The 18,084-nt window shown below is 55.2% G+C and overlaps 1 protein-coding gene across 4 annotated transcripts in view; it reads right to left on the bottom strand.

The window, feature by feature from the left end:
• Nucleotides 1-18,084, bottom strand: part of GSG1L (GSG1 like) — a 183,794-nt gene that overhangs the window by 117,551 nt on the left and 48,159 nt on the right. For all 4 annotated transcript variants that reach the window (XM_059692467.1, XM_059692469.1, XM_059692468.1 and 1 more), the window contains exon 2: nt 3,148-3,195. In XM_059692467.1, coding sequence (XP_059548450.1) covers nt 3,148-3,195 — 48 coding nt within the window. The remainder of the gene's footprint in view (nt 1-3,147; nt 3,196-18,084) is intronic.

The following is an 18,084-nucleotide window of genomic DNA, read 5'->3' as shown; positions in this document are numbered from 1 at the left end:
AGCTCCCACATCAGAGTCTGGGCAGCTCTGGAAGCTGGTTGCCACCCCCCTTCCCTGCTCAGCATGTTCTGATCTATGCACGTTTCAGTTCTATGGCATAAATCAATAAAATGCACTAAATAAATTAAGTGAGCAGCAGAACTGTAAATAGATTTCAGACGGAGAATAGAGAGGTTGAGGGAACCAACAAGAGACCGTTGTAGAAACTGAAGTGAGAAATGACTCAGGCAAGACTCCGGATTGTGGCCAGGAGCCGCCACATTGTTACACAGTAACGCAACATCAAACAAATGAAACCTACAAGCCTCGGAGATTGTTCTGCAAAAATTGCCAGCTGGTGGCTGCCAGAAATCCCAGGCGCTGGGCAGCGGGCGGGGAGCAGGGATGGCTTAGCACACAGCTCAGCCCAGGTGGGTCGGAACAGACGGTGGCTTCAGAATCAGGGTCCAGGTTTTTGAACCAAATGAGCTACCTCGTGTCTGTAACATGGCCCTGTTCCTTCTTCATTCATTCATTCATTCATTCATTCAACAAACCTTCACTAAATTCTTGCTGTGTGCCACCCATCTGGGGCACGGGAGCCACAGGAAGGACAAGAGCCAGTGCCTGTCCTCAGGGAGCGTCCAGTCTGCTGGCGGGGATGACCTCAATGCAGCGTGACAGGTGCTAACAGGACCAGTCACAGTGGGTACCTCTGGGGTTCGGGGTGGCGTTTCAGAAGAGGTCATGTCTAAGCTGGGTTTTGAAGGATCAACAGAAGTTTGCAAGACAAGCAGGTGGTGACGGAAGTTCAGGCAGAGGAAACAGCATGTGCAGAGGCGCAGGGGCATGAGAGACGATGGAGAGTTTGGGGGGGTCTGCATGCAAGTGGGGAGGCAAAGCTGGGGCACGAGGTCCACGTCACAGATGGTAAAAGGTGGAGTGACAAGCCCTGGGTCACGGAGGGCCATGACCGCCGCATTAAAATGTCCTGGGTGAGGCTGGGAGCCATGAAAGGATTTACATTTCCGAAAGATAAGAACTCAGGGTGGGAAAGTTTTGCTTTACTTTTTACTGACGTATCCCATATCCCGTGTGTACAGAAAAGTGCGTGCACAGCAGGTGTGCAGCCTGAGGAGCTGGCACGAACTGAGCACAGCCATGTAACCAGCACCCGGATTAGGGAGCCGAGCGTCGCCTGCTGCCTGCTGCCCGCTGCCAGAGCCCTCCGCACGCCGCCTTCAGTCACGCCCACTCTTCAGGGCAGCCACTGTCCTGATTTCTAACAGCAGAGATTTGTTCTGCCTGCTCCCAGCTTCACAGAAATGGGAGCATATAGTGTGTAGTCCTCTGAACCTGGCTTCTTTTGCTCAACATCTGTGCTGCTGGGGGCGGTGGTACACGGTTCACTCTCGGTGCTACTCCGTCTCCACCGTGTTGACGGGCATTGAGGAATTGCAATGAGGATGCTGCAGTGCAGCCTGGCAGCAAATCTGAATCATGGGAACTCAGTTCATTCATTCATTCATTCATTCATTCATCCATCCATTCATTCACTCACTCATTCATCCATCCATTCATTCTTCATTCACTCCCAGTGAGAGGCCATCTGCCTGTGAGGATACGCTCCCACCTGGGGCTTAGGAAACGGGAACTTCACACCTTGACAGAGCGTTACTGGGGAATCTGGTTACTATAACGACGGGAGGAAACCCAAACGTCTTCATGGGCTCTGAGCAGGGATCTGAGGTGCAGCCCAGTCCAGCAAAGGGGCATCTTGATTTGCGGCTGCAGCCCTTCCACCGTAGTGGACCCTGTGCTTAGCCATCCCCGCTCCGGCAGGCGGCCTTTCGCCTCGTTCAGCCTTGCTCCCCAACGCCCAGCCCAGAGCTGGCCACGGAGTTGGTGCTCAGGAGTGTACACTGGCTGCGCTCAGAGGCGCTCCCCTGGGGCCTGGCGAGGGAAGGGAGCTTTGCTACCTCACCCAGACGCTGTGGCCACTTTGGGGTGACAATGGCCAGGGGAGACCTTGACTAGCAGTTCAGGCAGAGGAAACAGCATGTGCCCTTAGCGCGTCTCAAACACACGTGCACCCAAAAACCTCGCTGGGCCAGTTCCAGCACAACCAGCTGCCAACCATCCTTGAGGCCTGTGGTCACACCCAGGTGGTATCATACGCTCTGTGCCTCAGTTTCCTCATCTGTAAAATGGGGGTTAAACGAGCCAATGTGCGTGGAGTCCTCAGGATGGTACCCGGCACGTGGTCAGCATGGCATGGAGCCAGGCAGTGTTTGTGTCATGATCACACCCACGTTTTGCAGACCAGGAGGAAGTCACAGAGTGAGCAGGGCAGGGGGAGGGCCTGGGAGAAGGATGCTCTTCAGGGAGAGCGCGCCTGGGCTCCAGCACTGGCCCCGACTCCCTGTGGCCCTGAACAAGCCGCTCATCTCTGCCCTGTGGAGCGGACAGTGTGGCGAGGACACGGCGAGGGCCCCGCTCCCGCAGGAGCCTCTGGGAGGGCCAGAGCGGGAGGTCGGGGAGAGGCCACCCACGGACCCCCAGGGAGGGCTGTGCTTGAGAGGCAGCGAGTCCATGAACGGCTTTCAGCAACTTGGCTGCAGAGCCAGCCCACTCAGCCTCCTGGTCAGCATTCTATAGACACGGCCAGAAGGTCTGCGGCGTGGCCGCCAGGCCCTGGAAGTGAAATTACGAGGCCAGTAAAACACGAAGACACAACCTCTCCAGGCCGGGCGCCTCATAACAGAAGCAGGAATAGAGGTCTGGTGTTTCCAGAAGGCGGCACAGCCAGCCACCTGTCACCATACGTGAACACGGTGTACACACCTCCACACACACTCACACGTGCACACGCACACGCACACATGCATGGTCACACGCGGACACAGTCCCAGCGTGCCCTGGAATGACGGGAGTGTGGTGCCCCTCAGCACCGCCCGCGCAGCAGGGAGTGCAGGACGGTCTTTCTCTCCCCCTTCACCGATTGCCATTTCGGGAGAGATTTGGGGAGAAGCTCCGAGCCCGCAGGGGTCCGGCTGGGCCCCGGGCCAGGCGTGCTGAAGGAGCGCTCTCACGGGGCTGGGCAGCCCCAGCAGGGCCGTGTCAGGAGGGGAGGCCCACACGTGGAGAGGGGAGCGGGCCCACACTTACCTTTCTCCGACGCTGGGGCCAGGTCGATGAAGCTGCGGCATGTCTCACCTTAGAAAAGAAGAGAAGGCTTTTCAGAACATGAGAGGCAGGGCGCTGTAGGCTGTCGCCGCCCCCTCCCGAGAGCCTGTGGACGAGGGGGCCCGAGCGTCTGCAACCCGAGTGGGACCTTTCTCCGGCCCTTATTCCTGGGAAGACGGTGTCCCTGTGGAACCGCCTCCTCTCTCGCCTCCCAGCCCATCCAGTCTTGTCTCTCCCATCCCCTCAAAGCCCTGTCCCTTCCCACCGTCCAGGCCCAGCAGGGCGAGGCCACAGCCCCTCACGGGGCGCCAGGGCCTCTGTCCAATCCGTTCTCCGCACTAAAGCCGCAGGGATGTTGTCAAAACAGCTCTGACCACATCCAACGCACGCACACACGGACACACACATATGCACACACCTGCTCAAAACCCTTTCATCTTTTCCCGAAGGATAAAGCCTGAATTGCTCAGGTGGACCCAGGACTGGCCCTGCACCCTCACCCCTACCTCCTTCCTCTCAGCTCCCGTGTCCTCCCCTCCCCTCCCACGGCGAGGCCTTCACACACCTGCGCCCCCTGTCGGAACACGCTCCCCGTTACCATCCCCACGGCACTGGCCTCCTGCAGAACACCCCAGTCACTGAGAATTCTTCCTGCGTGTGATTGGTGGGTGGACGGCCGCACACTGTAGCCCCACAGGCAGGCGCCACGTCCCCAGTGCATCCCCAGCTCAGTGGATGGAACCCCACCGCCCAGGTGCTCCGGCCAGAGCCTCGATTTCTCTCTCCCTCACACCCCCACACGGCCTGTGGCTCCAGCTTCCCAGGACCCCGAGAATCCGACCACTTCGCATCACCTGCGGGGCCCAGCACCATCGTCTCCCACCCGATCGTTGCAGAGCCTCTGCCCGCGTCTCCCGGTTTCTTCCCTTATCCACACAGTGGCCAGAGGGTCCTGTTATAACCTGAGGTTCTGTTGTCTCCGTTCAGAACCCTCCTCTGATTCCCACTTCACTCGGAGTCAGAACCTACGTTCTCACCGGGGCCTGCAAAGCCCTGTGCAATATGACCCCCAGCCCCTCCCGACTTCGTCTATATCTTCCCGCTGGGTCTCGCCACTCCAGGCACGATGGCCTCCTTGCTGATCCTCAAATGTGCCAGGCACACCCCTGCCTCAGGGCCTTTGCACAGGCTGCTGCTCCTGCCTAGAGCATTCTTCCCCCAGATAGTGGAATGGTTTATCCTTCCTCTCCTCCATCACTTTCCTCTGGTGTTGCCTTCTAGGGAGGCCTTTCCTAACCTGTTTAACGTTCCAATCTCCCGACACTCCCCATCTCTTCCCACCGGACCCCGATCCCCTGAGTAGTGCCTGCTACAAGGTGAGTGCTCAATCAATATTTATTGAAGGGGCATATGAATAAAGGAACAGATGAATAGATGAACAAGCAGGAAGTGAATGAATGAATGCCTTGCATCCAAACCTTGTGCCTGTAAGAAACTTCAGTTCTTCCGTCTTTCCTCCGAGGCCTCTTTGATACCAGCCTTGTGCTGGCCACCAAGGATGCAGTGACAGTAAGACATGGCCCAGCCTCCAGACCAGCGGTTCTCAACCTGTGGGTCGCAACCCCTTTGGCGGTCGAACGGCCCTTTCACAGGGGTCGCCTAAGACCATCCTGCAGATCAGATATTTACATTACGATTCATAACAGTAGCAACATTACAGTTATGAAGTAGCAACGAAAATAATTTTATGGTTGGGTCACAACATGAGGAACTGTATTTAAAGGGCCAGAAGGTTGAGAACCCCTGCTCCAGACGCTTCCTTGTAAAAGGAGCACACACTTGGCCCCGCCCCCCTCACCTCACAAACACATTTTATTTGACTCACACAGGATCCTGAAAATAAGGAAACGGCTGCCTACAAGCCCAGACTTCTGGTTTTCTCTTGAAGAACCAGAAGAGCAGGCCAACGCTGGGCCCACAACCCCACAGCAGCCATCAGATGGGGTGGGGCAGACGCTGCCCCCTTCAGCCGGGCACATGGCTCTAGTTTGCCACAGTCCCTACCACTCCCTGCTGCTCTACCCCTAGCCTCACCTACAGCACCCAGCTGGCCCCTGAGACCTAGACTGGATGACCTCTAGACTGAGCTCCCAACCCTGGTTTAAGGCTCTTCCTGCTGATCCCAGAGAGGAGATAGATTTTGCGGGAGAATGGAACGAATGTGAGTTAGGGGATGAAAAAGATCTGGGAGCTTCCGGCATTGTCACCTCCTGTGTCTGCTTAGAGCTTCCTAAGTTCTTGTCTAAGGAGGTCCCTTGAAGCCCCGTTAGGCTCCTGAACTTCCCTCCAGCCCTGCAGACATGCAAAGGCAGACATGGGGGAGGGAGATGCTGAGAAGGGAGGCGAGGCCAGATCACCAAGGGCCTTGAGTGCTAAGCCAAGGAGCAGCCTCCTCTCTTCGATGATCCCTCTGGAGTCACGGGCCTCAGGTGGGCAGACGCCGCTCCTGTGGGTGCCCCCGTGCTGTGCTCGCTTCCTCTCTAGGCTCTACGTTGAGGCGCAGGGCCTCGCCTCCCTGTGCAGACGAGGAAGGGGGGCTCAGGGCGCTGGGTGCCAGCCTGAGCCGCACAGCGAGCCCGTGTAGAGGTCATCACCTGCTGAGAGACGCTTGCTGGCAGCCAGAAGCTGGGAGGGAGGATTTAGAAAATGACAGTAGATGATGAGCTCGAATGGATGGATTTTTGAAGGAATTGTTTTAAATTTATTTAAGGTTCATATTGTTTTCTCAAAGTCAGAGAGGGGAAATGTTAATGGCCATATTCAGACCAGCACCCAGGGCTGCATGAAGACTGCAGTGGTCCCAGGAACTTTTGCCTTTTGTATCCCCTCCTATATAAAAAAAAAAAAAAAATTCAAGCTCTGGCCAGTGGTGGTCAGTGGTTACAGCATCGGCCCATGGAGCAAAGTGTCACAGGTGCAGCTCCCAGTCTTGGGCATGTACCTCAGATGCAGGTTCAATCCCTAGTCTGGGTGCGTGTGGGAGGCACAGATCAATGTGTTTCGCTCACATCAATGTGTGTGAGTCTCTCTCTGTCTCTCCCTCTCCCCCCTCCACCTAAAAATCAATGGAAAAAATATCCTCAGGTGAGGATTAAATAAAAATGAATTAATTAAAATGTATATTTTATAACTGAAAATATTAACATATATTACATCTTTTCTTCACCTAAAAGTTTACTTTTTTTTCTTCTGATTTTAAAAGAAATTAAAACATTTTATGGGCCCCTGACAGCATTGTGGGGCCTGGGCTCTGCACACAGGGCCCAAGGGAGAGGCCTCCCGGCAGCTCAGGTCTCCGGGCCCGCCCCCCCTCTGCCCCCCGCCCCCCCCTCTGCCCCCCGCCCCCGCCCCCGTCAGTGCCTTCCCACCACCGCTGGGCAGCTCGGTGCTATTGAAGACTTCTGTACTAGGTATGTGGCCTTCTCTTTTTCTTCAACAGTTTTATTGAGATATAATTCACATGCCATATGATTCATCCTTGTAAAATATGCAATCCAATGGTTTTTTAATGTATTCCTAGTATATTCCCAAGGTTGTGTGACCATCTCCACAACCAATTTTAGAACGTTTAGTAGGGGAACCCGGGGGAATGTCAAGGGGAGAAAAAGAAAGGAGACCTATGTAATACTCTTTGTAATACTTTAAGCAATAAACAAAGAAGAACGTTTTCATCACCCGCCACACCCCCCCCCCCCCCCCCGCAAATATCCATGCTATCAGTCATCCCCATCTCCCCACCCTCCCTGCACCGGACAACCGCCAGCCAATTTCCCTTCTCTCTAGACGTGCCTGCTCTGGCTTCCCTCACGGCCTCACGGTTGTAGGTCGCCCATGCTGCAGTGTGCGTCCGCACGTCATCGCTTTTGCTGCAGAATACTATTCCATTATATAAATGCAGCATATTTTATTTACCCATTCGTCAGCGGGTGGGCACTTGGGTCTGTTTCCACTTTGTGACTATTTATGAACATCCATGTACAATTTTTTATAAGGACGAGTTTTCGTGTCTCTCGGGTAGAAACCTAGGAGTGAAAATGCGGGGCCCCCTATGTTTAATCTTTGGTAACTGCCGGGCTGTTTTCCAAAGGAGGTACCCCATTTTACATCCCCACCAGCAACATCTGAGGCCCCAATCTCTCCACATCTGTGTCAGCACTTGTCACTGTCTCTCTTTCAGGATCGTAGGCAACCTTGCTGGTGGGGAGTGGTATCTCCTTGTGGTTTTGACTCACATTTCCTTCATGGCTAATCATATTGAGCACCTTTTCATGTACTTCTTGGCCATTTTTTGAGAAATTCAGTCCCTCTGCTCATTTTTAACTGGATTATTTGTCATTTTATTATTGAGTTGTATGTGTTCTTTATGTGTTTTGCATACAAGTACCTCAAATACATCTTTTTTCACATATTTTCTCCCATTCTGTGATTAGTCTTTCTAATTTCTTGGTGATATCCTTTGAGGTGTCAGAGTTTTAAATTTTAATGAATTTAAATTTTTTAAATTAAATTCTTTTTAATTTTTAAATTAAAAAACTTCTTATCTAATTTTTCTTTTGTTACTTGTGCTTTTCTGTCATATCTAAGATCATAAAGATTTAGTCTTATTCTTTCTTAGAGTTTTATAATTTTCACTGTTATCTTTCGAGTTTATTTATATGTCATTCTCTTGCATATTGACATCTAATAGTCCCAGTTGTTGAAAAGCTATTCTCTCCCCTCTGAATTATCTTGGCACCCTTGTCAAAATTAATTGACTGTAAATGTGAAGATTCATTTTGTTCTCTCAGTTCTATTCCACTGATGTATGTATCTGTCCTTATGTAGTACCACACTGTTTTGATTGCTGTAGCTTTATAGTAGGTTTTGAAATTGGGAAGTGTGAGTCCTCCAACTTTGCTTCTCATTTTTAAATTGATTTTGGGCTACCCGGTCGGTGTTGCTCAGTGGTTGAGCATCGACCTATGAACCAGGAGGTCACAGTTTGATTCCTGGTCAGGGCACATGTTCCGATCGCAGACTCAACCCCCAGTAGGGGGCGTGAAGGAGGCAGCCAATCAATGATTCTCTCTCATCATTGTGTCTATCTCTCTCTCCCCCTCTCCCTTCCTCTCTTAAAGCAATAAAAATATATTTCAAAAAAAACAAAATGATTTTGGCTATTCTGGGCCCTTTGTGGTCACATATGAATTTTAGAATCAACTTATCAATTTATAAAGAAAGCCAATTAATTTTGGTAAGGATTGCATTGAATCTGTAGGTCAATCTTGGGAATATTGCCATGTTAACAATATTAAGTCTTCTAATCCATGAACATGGGATATCTTTCCATTTATTTAGATCTTTAATTTCTTTCAACAATGCTTTGCAGTTAGTAGAATATAAGTTTTGCATTTCTTTTGTTAGATTTTTTTCTAAATATTTTATCCTTTTTGATGCTATTATAAATGGAATTGTTTTCTTAATTTAACTTTCTGATTGTTCCCTGCTAGTGTATATAAATATGATTAATTTTTGCATATTGACCTTGTACCCTGCAATCCTCCTGAATTCATTTACTGGTTTTAATAATTTTTTTCATCCTCACCTGAGGATATGTTTATTAATTTTTAGAGAGGGAGGGAGAAAGAAAGGAAGAAAGAGAGAAACATTGATTGGTTGCCTCCCATACTCGCCCCAACCAGAGATCAAACCCACAAACTAGGTATGTGCCCTGACCGGGAATCAAACCCGCAAACTTTTGGTGTCTAGGACGACACTCCAACCAACTGAGCCACCTATACAGGGCAGTTCTAATAGTATTTTAGTGGACTCTTAGGATTTAGCGTATATAGGGAAGGTCATGTGATGTACAAAGAGAGATAACTTTACTTCGTCCTTTCCAATCTCAATGCCTTGCTTCTTTTTCTTGTCTAATTGTTCTGGCTAAAACCTGCAGTGGAATGTTGAATAGAAATGTCAAGAGCAGACAGCTTTGTCTTGTTCCTGATGTTAGGGGAAAAGCATTCATTCTTGCACCATTAAATATGATGTTCACTGTAGCCTTTTCATAGAAGTTCATTCCTATTCCTAGCTTGTTGAGTGGCTTATTTTTAAATGTGTGTTTGCCTTCCCTTTAAACCTATAACCTGCAATGTAGCTCTGAGAACCCCCATTGCAGGGACAAGCAAACTGAGGCTCCGAGGTTCAGTGACTTGCCCCAGACCAAGCAGCCAGAAAGTGATGAAGCAGAACTCAGCCCAGGTCCCTACACTCCAAACGCCACGCTCTCAGGCTCTCCCAGCCGCTGTTCCCACGTGCGACGACGGAATTTCCTGCTGCAGCCAGCCATTCCCCCGGTGCAGAGCTGCTCGGTCCTGCAGGAATCCCCGGGGAACACAGCTCCACGCAGACGGGAAAACCCACCAACCCCACGTAAAAGGCTCTCACACTTCTGTTCCTGCTACGCGGACAAGACTGAACCAAAGAAGCCTGAGCAGAGATGATCAAACGCGGCCTGCCCTGCCCATGCCGGGCAATGCCGAGGCGTAAGGGACAGTCATCGTGACGACAGAGGAGAGACAGGGTATTTCAATGGGCAACAAGGCTAACAACTGACATCCAAGCACAGCAGGGATTTTTGTCTTCAAACCCTGACGGTCCATGATAAAGGTCAGCTACCCGCTTGCGGAAAAGATCAAGCCGTACCCTATTGGCTTCTTGCTCTCAGAAGTGGCCCTTAAGGCATTAGCATCTTTGTCAATTATTATTAGATTTATATGTTTAACCAGGGAGTTTCCTTTGGACATAAAACTGAAGACAAATGCATTTATCTCTGTAGAGTGAGGCCGGTCAGTTAGACCGTGGAGCTGAGCACGTTACCTTCTCTGAGCCGTGGAACCTGAAAGCTGAGAAGAACCCTCAAGGTCATCCAAGTGAAGCGGCTCTCGGCCCCGGAAGCCCCGGACCCACCCACACAGACCCCACTGGAACCGGTCAGTGTCGGGCCCAACACCAATGGGGTTTTAAAAGCTCCCCGGGTGACTCCAACCTGCAGCCAGGGTGAGAGGCACACTCCAATCCGACTGGTGAAAGCATTACTTTCATCGTTAGAAAAGCAATAGTAAGTCATTCGTTCTAACGGCAGCCCGTGCTACTGCCCGGGACACCCTTTGGAGCAGCAGCGTGCTCTGTGGGGCAGGAGAGCAGAGTGGCCAGGGCCTGAGCTCTGGAATCAGGTTCGGATCCTGGCTCTGTCACTTCCCGCCGCGAGTCCCCAGTCTTTCTGGGCCTTCATTTCCTTGCCTGTGAAATGGGCACAGCACCCGTAGGGATGTCGTCAGGACTCGACATGGGCAAAGAGCTTGGACACGACGCCTGGAGCGGAGTGGGTGCTGAGGAGATGGTGGCCCTCATCGTCGTCATCTCCACACATGGGTCAGAGGTTCGAAGGGGGTGGTGTGAGGGGTTCAGAGCAGGGGCCTGAACCAGGCCTGCGTAGGTCCAGCCTGGCTCCATCACTTACTACATGTGTGACATTAACCTTCCGTGTTCCTACCTGTGAGAGCTGAGAGTCGCCGATGCCCGTGTTTCTATGGTGCTGGCTACAGGCGGACCAGAAGGGGTTGGTGTCAACCAGCAGGCGGTGCGGCTGGGACGGCTCAGCACCAGGAACCCAGCACTCCCAGCGGCAGCTCCAGGGGTGCATGGGCTCCCTGGGGGCCTGTGCTGGGGGCCCTGCACCTCCACTGTCTGTCTGCTCCAAACCATGGGCATCTGATGCCCTTTGGCTCACGGTGAGCTACTCAGAGGAAGAAGGTACAAGTCAGCAGCTGCTCCAGGAAGGAGGTTCCCACAGGTCCCCTGTGCTCCTGAGCCCACGGGAGGCAACGCTGCCCCACAGCAGGGAGCGGACCGAGGAAGAGGTGTGCATGGGAGGAGGGTGGAGCCCGCAGACCTCGGGGGGTGGTGAATGACAGCCCCCTAAGGTGTCAGTGCCTTCCAGGAAAATGGCCTGGGAAAGCTGGGTGTTGGGGTCAGAGGTCACAGGCTCTGCAAAAATCCTGCACCCAGTGGGGGTCCCACAGCCCCCATGGGACTAGGAGACCGTCAGCCGTGCAGAGAGGGGGCAGGAGACCCAGGGCTCTCCCAGAGTCCTGAGGACATCACATGATCCAGGGCTGGAAGGGGGCCTCAGGCCTGGAACATGTGACCAGAGAAATAAGGCCCCAGGACGTCCCTTGCCTGTAAGAGTGAGGGGCATGTTGACACCCACCATAGCCTCAAGGGAAACGTCCGCACGGGGTCCTCACCTGACCCCTGGCCCCGAGGCTGGCGGCCAGCAGATGGGACTCGGAACCCAGCCCAACGCAAAGGCGACCAACTCAAGAGCTCGCAACGGCCAGCGGGGACTGAGGCCAACCTGCGGGACAGGCAGGCCTGGCGAGGGTGTGCCCTGTGTGCCAGGCCATCTGCACCGTCAGGGTCCCGGCAGGAAACAGACGGCACCTGGAAGGGGATCCCAGCAGACGGCCGAGCGAAGGACTGTTCATGGGTGTGTGGACGGGTGAAGCGCCAGCAACGCGGCCTGCACGCCCCCATCCCGAAGGGGCACAGGCGGGAAAGGGCCTGCGAGAGAGGTGGGGCCGCGGAGAAGGACCTTCGCCCAGGGAAGCAGCACCGGAACCAGAGATCCTGGGACGGGACCCGAGACTCCGCATGTCTAACAGGTTCCCGGGCTGCTGATGCTGCTGTTCTGGGCCCACACTTTTATTTGTTTATTTCTTTAAATACATATTTTTATTGATTTCAGAGAGGAAGGGAGAGGGAGAAAGAGATAGAAATATCGATGAGCGAGAATCATTGATCGGCGGCCTCCTGCACGCCCCACCCTGAGCATCGAGCCCACAACCCGGGCATGTGCTCTGACTGGGAATCAAACCGTGACCTCCTGGTTCATGGGTTGATGCTCAACCACTGAGCCACACCAGCCAGGCTGGGCCCACACTTTTAGAGCCACGCCGTTACTATCAAACCTCAGCGGGGAGAGAACGAGGCAGGGGAGGGGAGAGCCACCCCAGCCTTTCTCTCCTTCCGCCCTGACTTCCTGCTGGTGCCTCCCACCAGCCACAACCAAGGAGAAGCAGAGGGTGCAGGAGTCCGGGCCATTCCTCTGTGCAGGGCGGTCTCCCCCTGCGGCGAATGGGGAACAGCCAGCACCCCACCCCACCCAAGGCGGCCCTCGCCCCTCCTCACCCATCGCTCTCACCTCCCACCCGGCTTTCCTGTCTCCTTCACAGAATGTGTTATTAATGCAGTTGCACTCAACCATGTTATGGAGCACCTGCTGCATGCCGGGCTCTGCTCTGGGTTCTGGGGTTCAGCAGGGAACCAGCAGGCAATTCCCGCCCTTGTAGAGCCTCCGTCCTAATATTTAAGTGCATCAGCCGCTCGAAACTCTAGCTCCAAAGGAGGGCGTCCCTGGCTCTTCTAAATGGCACCAGACCGACAGCGTCCCCCCAACTGGGAGGCCGCGTGTTTACACCAACACACAAGCTCCGTGACCAGCTCTCAGCCCTGCTGTGTCCTCCAAGCCAGGGCCAGGGGCAGGAGCTCCGGACACGGCTGTGGAATGAGGAAAACGAAGAGCGCTGCATAAACTGCCTTCATCAACAATCACACCAAAGGGCGTGCTCTGCAGATCCCTCAAAGTATGGCCCTGCACCTGTGGGCAAAGGTGAGCCCTGGAGCAGCTCAGGGCCCAGCCACGGGCAGAGACAAGCACAGTGGGCATCCTTGCCGTCCAGGGGAGGGGAGGTGACCCCAGGGCAGCCCAACCACCCCCAGCCTCACACCTGCCGGAGGCAGAGCCCTGGGAGGCCTGGTGGTCACCCCGGACATGACACCTGAATGTCGCCCTACCTCACCCCTTTCCTGTTGCTTCCTTCACACGGCTGGTTCAGACGGGCCCCCCTGCCTTTCCCACCTCCCAGACTCAACATCTCTCCTTCCATCTCTCCCGGTCTGAGCCAGCCCAGCCTTCAAGCCGCAGCTCAAAGCCCACGCCACCCCCGCCAGGAAGCCCGCTCTGTGCACCCACCGCCTGCCCTGTGCCAAAGAAATGTCTCCTTGCTCTGAATTTCCGTGTATTTTCTGCAATATTTCTCATCATATTGTCACATCTGCCTCGGGCACAGCGTGGCGCTCTGGCTTGGCCCCCAGCAGGTGGGAGCTAGAGCTGTCACATGGCCCAGGAGCCGGGACCGGTGACCCGCGGGGAGTCCAGCAAGCGCCATGCTGAGGGCGTGGCACACAGCACGGGGTGCGAGGGCAGTGTCCATCCCATTGTACAGACGAGGAAACTGAGGCTCACACATGCAGAGCAACGCACCCAAGGTTCCACGGCCCAGAGGGGTGGGATGGGGCCTGGAGCTGGGTCTGTGTTTCTCCAAAGCTCTTTCCATCCTCAGGGCCTGGCCTGGCCGAGGGGCGGGGGGCGGAGACCAGGCCACTCCGTGGCCAGACTAGCTTGTTTGGACTCAGGCACAGAAAGTGCCTCTGCAAAATCTTTTTAACACGTTTTATGACGGAAATTTCCAATTTTTTGTGAAAGCAGAGAGACTAGTGTGACGAGCCCCATGGCCTCACTCCCAGCTGCAACTGTCACCCCCTGGCCAGCCTTGTCTCGTCTATACTCCTGTCCCCGCCACCATGGGCTGCTTTGAAACAGATCCCCCAAGTTGTATCTAAATGCCTTTCTGAAGGGTTTGCTGCTGCTCAGAAAACACAAGTGGGAAGTCATCTATTCCTAGACCCTGCGCATCCCCTTTGGGAATAAACACTCCGCCCAAGAGGCCGCGAGCCTGGCCTGGCTGCTGGCCCCTCCGACCCACCCACTGTCTTCGGGGGCCCAGCCGAGCCAAGGTGGGGGGGTGGGTGGCTCAGAAGCTGCTCTCATCGCAGCAGCCGAGCCTGTCAGCGGCACACGATGTCCCAGCAAGAGGAGCACCTGGCACAGGCCCTGGGGAGACAAGGAACCCAGGAGCCCACCCGAGACCAGCGGGTGACGGCGGCCTCCGCTCGGGCTCCCTGCTCAGGCCCGATTCCAGGACTCAGCCCAGCGCCGCCTGCAGGTCCGGCCACTTGAGAAAGAACCTGTGTGCGGAGGCAGCCGGGGCAGGCGGGCAGCAGGGCCAGGGGAGGCAGGCAGGGGTGCTCCCCGAGAAAGCCTGCTGCCCCCGCCCCCAGCACTGCTCGCTGTGGGCTGTGTGTAAGCAACAGTTTGTGTTTGGTTGGGGTTTTGCCAGTAAAGGATGATCATTCTGCCTCTTGGGGCTGCTTCAGGGCTAAATGAGGTGATGGGTACGAAGCGAGACGTCTTCCGTCAGGATTAAATCAGGTGACATCTGCGAGGGAGCAGCCTGGTGTGCCGCCTCCCACACCCGCTGTCACCATCACAGCTCCCACATCCCTCCCGCAGGGGGTGCTCCAAAGCCAGTCCCTCCTCTGCCTCCGCCCACCCCTGAGCTGCCCCCACCTGCCAGACGGCAGTCACTGAGTACCTGGCCTTCCAGGCTCCCGAGAGGATGAAACAGAAAAAAGCAGGAGAGAAACGCCCGCCCGGGCTTGGCTCCAGGAATAAGAGCTATTTGACCCCTTCCCTGGACGCCGGGGTCGGGACCCATCGCACTCCTCCTGCCAGGCCAGAGCAGGAGCGGGCGTGGGCTGCGCAGGTGGCAGGCCCTGGCAGGGAGGCGGCCGGGGAGATGCCCAAGGCTGGCGGAAGGGGTGTGGAGCGCTGCCCTTGGCAAAAACACGCCGGAGCCCAGGTGTGGCCGCAGGAAGACGGGCAGCGAGAGGGAGGGGCCTGGGAGCCCAGCATCCGTGGCTGGGTCCCCAGATGCCGGCTCCGTGGATCGGATCGTGACTTAATCCCATCCCCCAGCAGGTGGTGTTGACGGGAGGTGGGGGTGTGTGGGGGGCTCTGTGGAGCTGGGGGAGGAGAGGGCCAGGAGACCCGCAGTGAGGACTGCAGAGCAGAGGGCCACGGAGAGAGGTGGTGGCACTGCCTCCCCAGCCAGCCCGCGGGAAGCCTTTGCCAGCATGCCGTGTCTGCACGTGCCTCATGCCAGCCCACAGGGCTCCACACACTCCAGACGGGGAAACTGAGGCTGGGAAACCCAGCGACTTGTCTGAGGTCACACGCCCGTGGTGGAGACAGGATTCACATCGAGACGGTCCAGCACAGAAGCTTTGCACTTGGCCACTGCTCCGTCCCGCCTCCTAGCAGAGTAAGCAGGTTCTAGAAAAATCCATGCTTACTAACGCGTCTCAGGCGCCCTCCGGAGAGGACCCCCCCGCGGCAGGAGCGGTCGGCCATCCCATCGGAACGTGGCGGCATCGCGCGACGCCCAGCCGCCGGGGCCCACAAGGCTGGTGCTGACCCAGAGTCCACAGAGTCCAACCTCTTGGGGGGCATGTGGCTAGTGTTGCCTGTAGTCGGAGCTTCCAACTGGCTAGGAGGGCAGAGGCTGGCTGGTCCTGGCCCCCCAACACATGCGGCCGATGAGAAGCCATTTTACCTGTGTGGCAAGGGCAAAAGTTCACCCACCTTCGCTGGCCGGATTCAAGGCATTGAGCCCCGGAGCAGGGAGCCAAGAGAAATGCCAGCAGGCGCTGTGTGAGGCTCCTCCCCGCACCACGCAGGCTGGCGGTGGGGCCTTGGCAAGTGCCTCCTTGGAATTCTCCCGAGGCCCCTGCCAGTCCAACTGCCAGGGCAGCAGATGGCACACACTTATCTGCTGATGATATTTTGATTTATTTGTCTCCTACAGATGGCACCACGCCTTGATTTCTGGCAGGGGTCCAACTTGTGGGTTGTCTTTCCGGGGGTACTCGTTTGTCCGAGCGGAGGACATAGCGGAGACGAAGGTCCCGCTGGCTTTGTGGCGGTCGCTGGGGCCCCAAGACGTACCTTGCGCGGGCATTTGGGGCACTGTGGGCAAACCAAAGGGAAGGATTTGTTCTGCAGAATTTTGCAGCTGGAAGGATCTAAATGCCTATTTAAAATTAACACCCGAGTGGTTAAATGGAAGAGCTCTGAACTCACAACGTTTTGAGTTCCAGTCCTAGCTTTGCCACTTGCAAACTCTCTGACCCCTTACAGACCAGACTGCCTAGGCCTCAGTTTCCTCATCTGTAAAGTGGGTGTAACTGTCATCTCCATCACGTAAGATGTGGCAGAAACAGCTAGCTATCCTCCAAAAAACGCACCACTCCTCCTGTAGTGCGGGGTCACGGCTGGGACGTGGCTGCCCAGCCAGGCACAATATTTCCCAGCATCCTGGTGGGGTCATGTGACTGGCTCTTGCCTCTAGAATGTGAGTGTGGGTGATGTGTGTCCCTGCCTGGGGACGGCTTTTGGGCCGCGGGTGTGCCGCCCGGATGCAGAGGACTCCGAGGTGCTCAGAAATGAGGAGGCCCAGCATGGACGTTGCCTGGTCCCCGGGTCACTGCGCAGAGGAAAGCTGTCACCCCGGGCCACCCGAACTGAAGCATGACATGAGCAAGAAACAAACGGCGACTGTCTTGATCGCTGGTACCTCGGGGTTCGTTGGTTACAGCAGCTGGTGTTACCTTAGACACAGTCGGGGGTCAAAGGAAACCATCCATGTGAGACAGCTGGTGCGTGACAAGGGCTCGGTAAGTGTTCACAACTATTATCATCTCCATCTTTCAAGGGAACCTGATAAATAGAGGACAGTGTGAAGGCTTTACTGCCACCCCATCTGTTGGGCCGTTAAAGCAAGGCAACCCTGGTGTTCCCGACACCCCAGCCTCGCTCTGCCCTTTTCGGATCCCAGCACGAATCCTTCCTGCATTGTCCTTGCTCACGCCCAGAAGTATGTTTTGAAGGAGAAACTGAGAGAGAGAGAGAGAGAGAGAGAGAGAGAGAGAGAGAGAGAGAGAGCACTGTGGTGGTTTTCTGCGGCACACTGGGGAGATCTGGGCCCTGGTCCCCTTCTCCTCCCCTTCAGCTCAGGATTGTCAATAGAGATGGGAGGAGGGGCTTAGGGACCACGGGGCCCCCCATCCTCGGTCCCCAGGTGTGAAACCAAGCCCCGGGGAGAGCTCGTGAGCTGCTTAAGTTCTCATCACATGCCAGATATTGAGTCCCCTGCCTCCTAACCCAGAGGAAGCCTGGAAGCAGAAGGGCCCCGCACGCCCTGGCTACAGAAAATAACGGCTAACGCTTACTGAGCACCTACTATGTGCCGGGCACTGTTCTAAACCTCCACATGCACTCACCTGCCTAATTCCCATAACAGCCATATGAAAGAGGCACTATTTCATTCCCATTTATCAGACGAAGAAACTGAGGCCCAGCAGCACAGAGATGCAATGGCGCCCTAACTGCAGAGCCCGCACCGTCAGCCCGTTCGGAGGGTGGGGCTCACAGGAAGGTCGCGCTACCCCGTGCAGGTGCTGCCAAGACTCCAGCAGCCGGGGGGGGGGGGGGGGGTATCAGACTGGCCAGCGTTTCCTCACACGTCCCCGGGCGGTCCCGGCGGGGCTGTGGCGCCAAAGGACACCGGATCCCGCCACGGGGAACCATTCTCCCTTCCCGGCTCCCTTCCGACTGTTCATTTCCTTCCAGGAGAGAGTCTGGGTTTTGTGACGGTCTGTTAACATTGTTGATCTTCTTTAAAAAAAGAAGGAAAAAAAACAGGAAAGGCAACAGTATCCCGCTAGAACTGGATGACACTTACACACACACAAGGGGACTCATGTGGATGCATCTTTCTTCTATTTCTGGCAAGTTGTGCTGGCTTCCCACGTCCGGTTGTAATGTAAAGCTTCTTCCCTTTACGTTCGTTTACGTGA

Source organism: Myotis daubentonii, chromosome 4, assembly GCF_963259705.1.
Source record: "Myotis daubentonii chromosome 4, mMyoDau2.1, whole genome shotgun sequence".
Lineage (NCBI taxonomy): Eukaryota > Metazoa > Chordata > Mammalia > Chiroptera > Vespertilionidae > Myotis > Myotis daubentonii.
The sequence above is the reverse complement of the archived record's forward strand: the minus strand, read 5'-3'. Positions and strand labels throughout refer to the sequence as shown.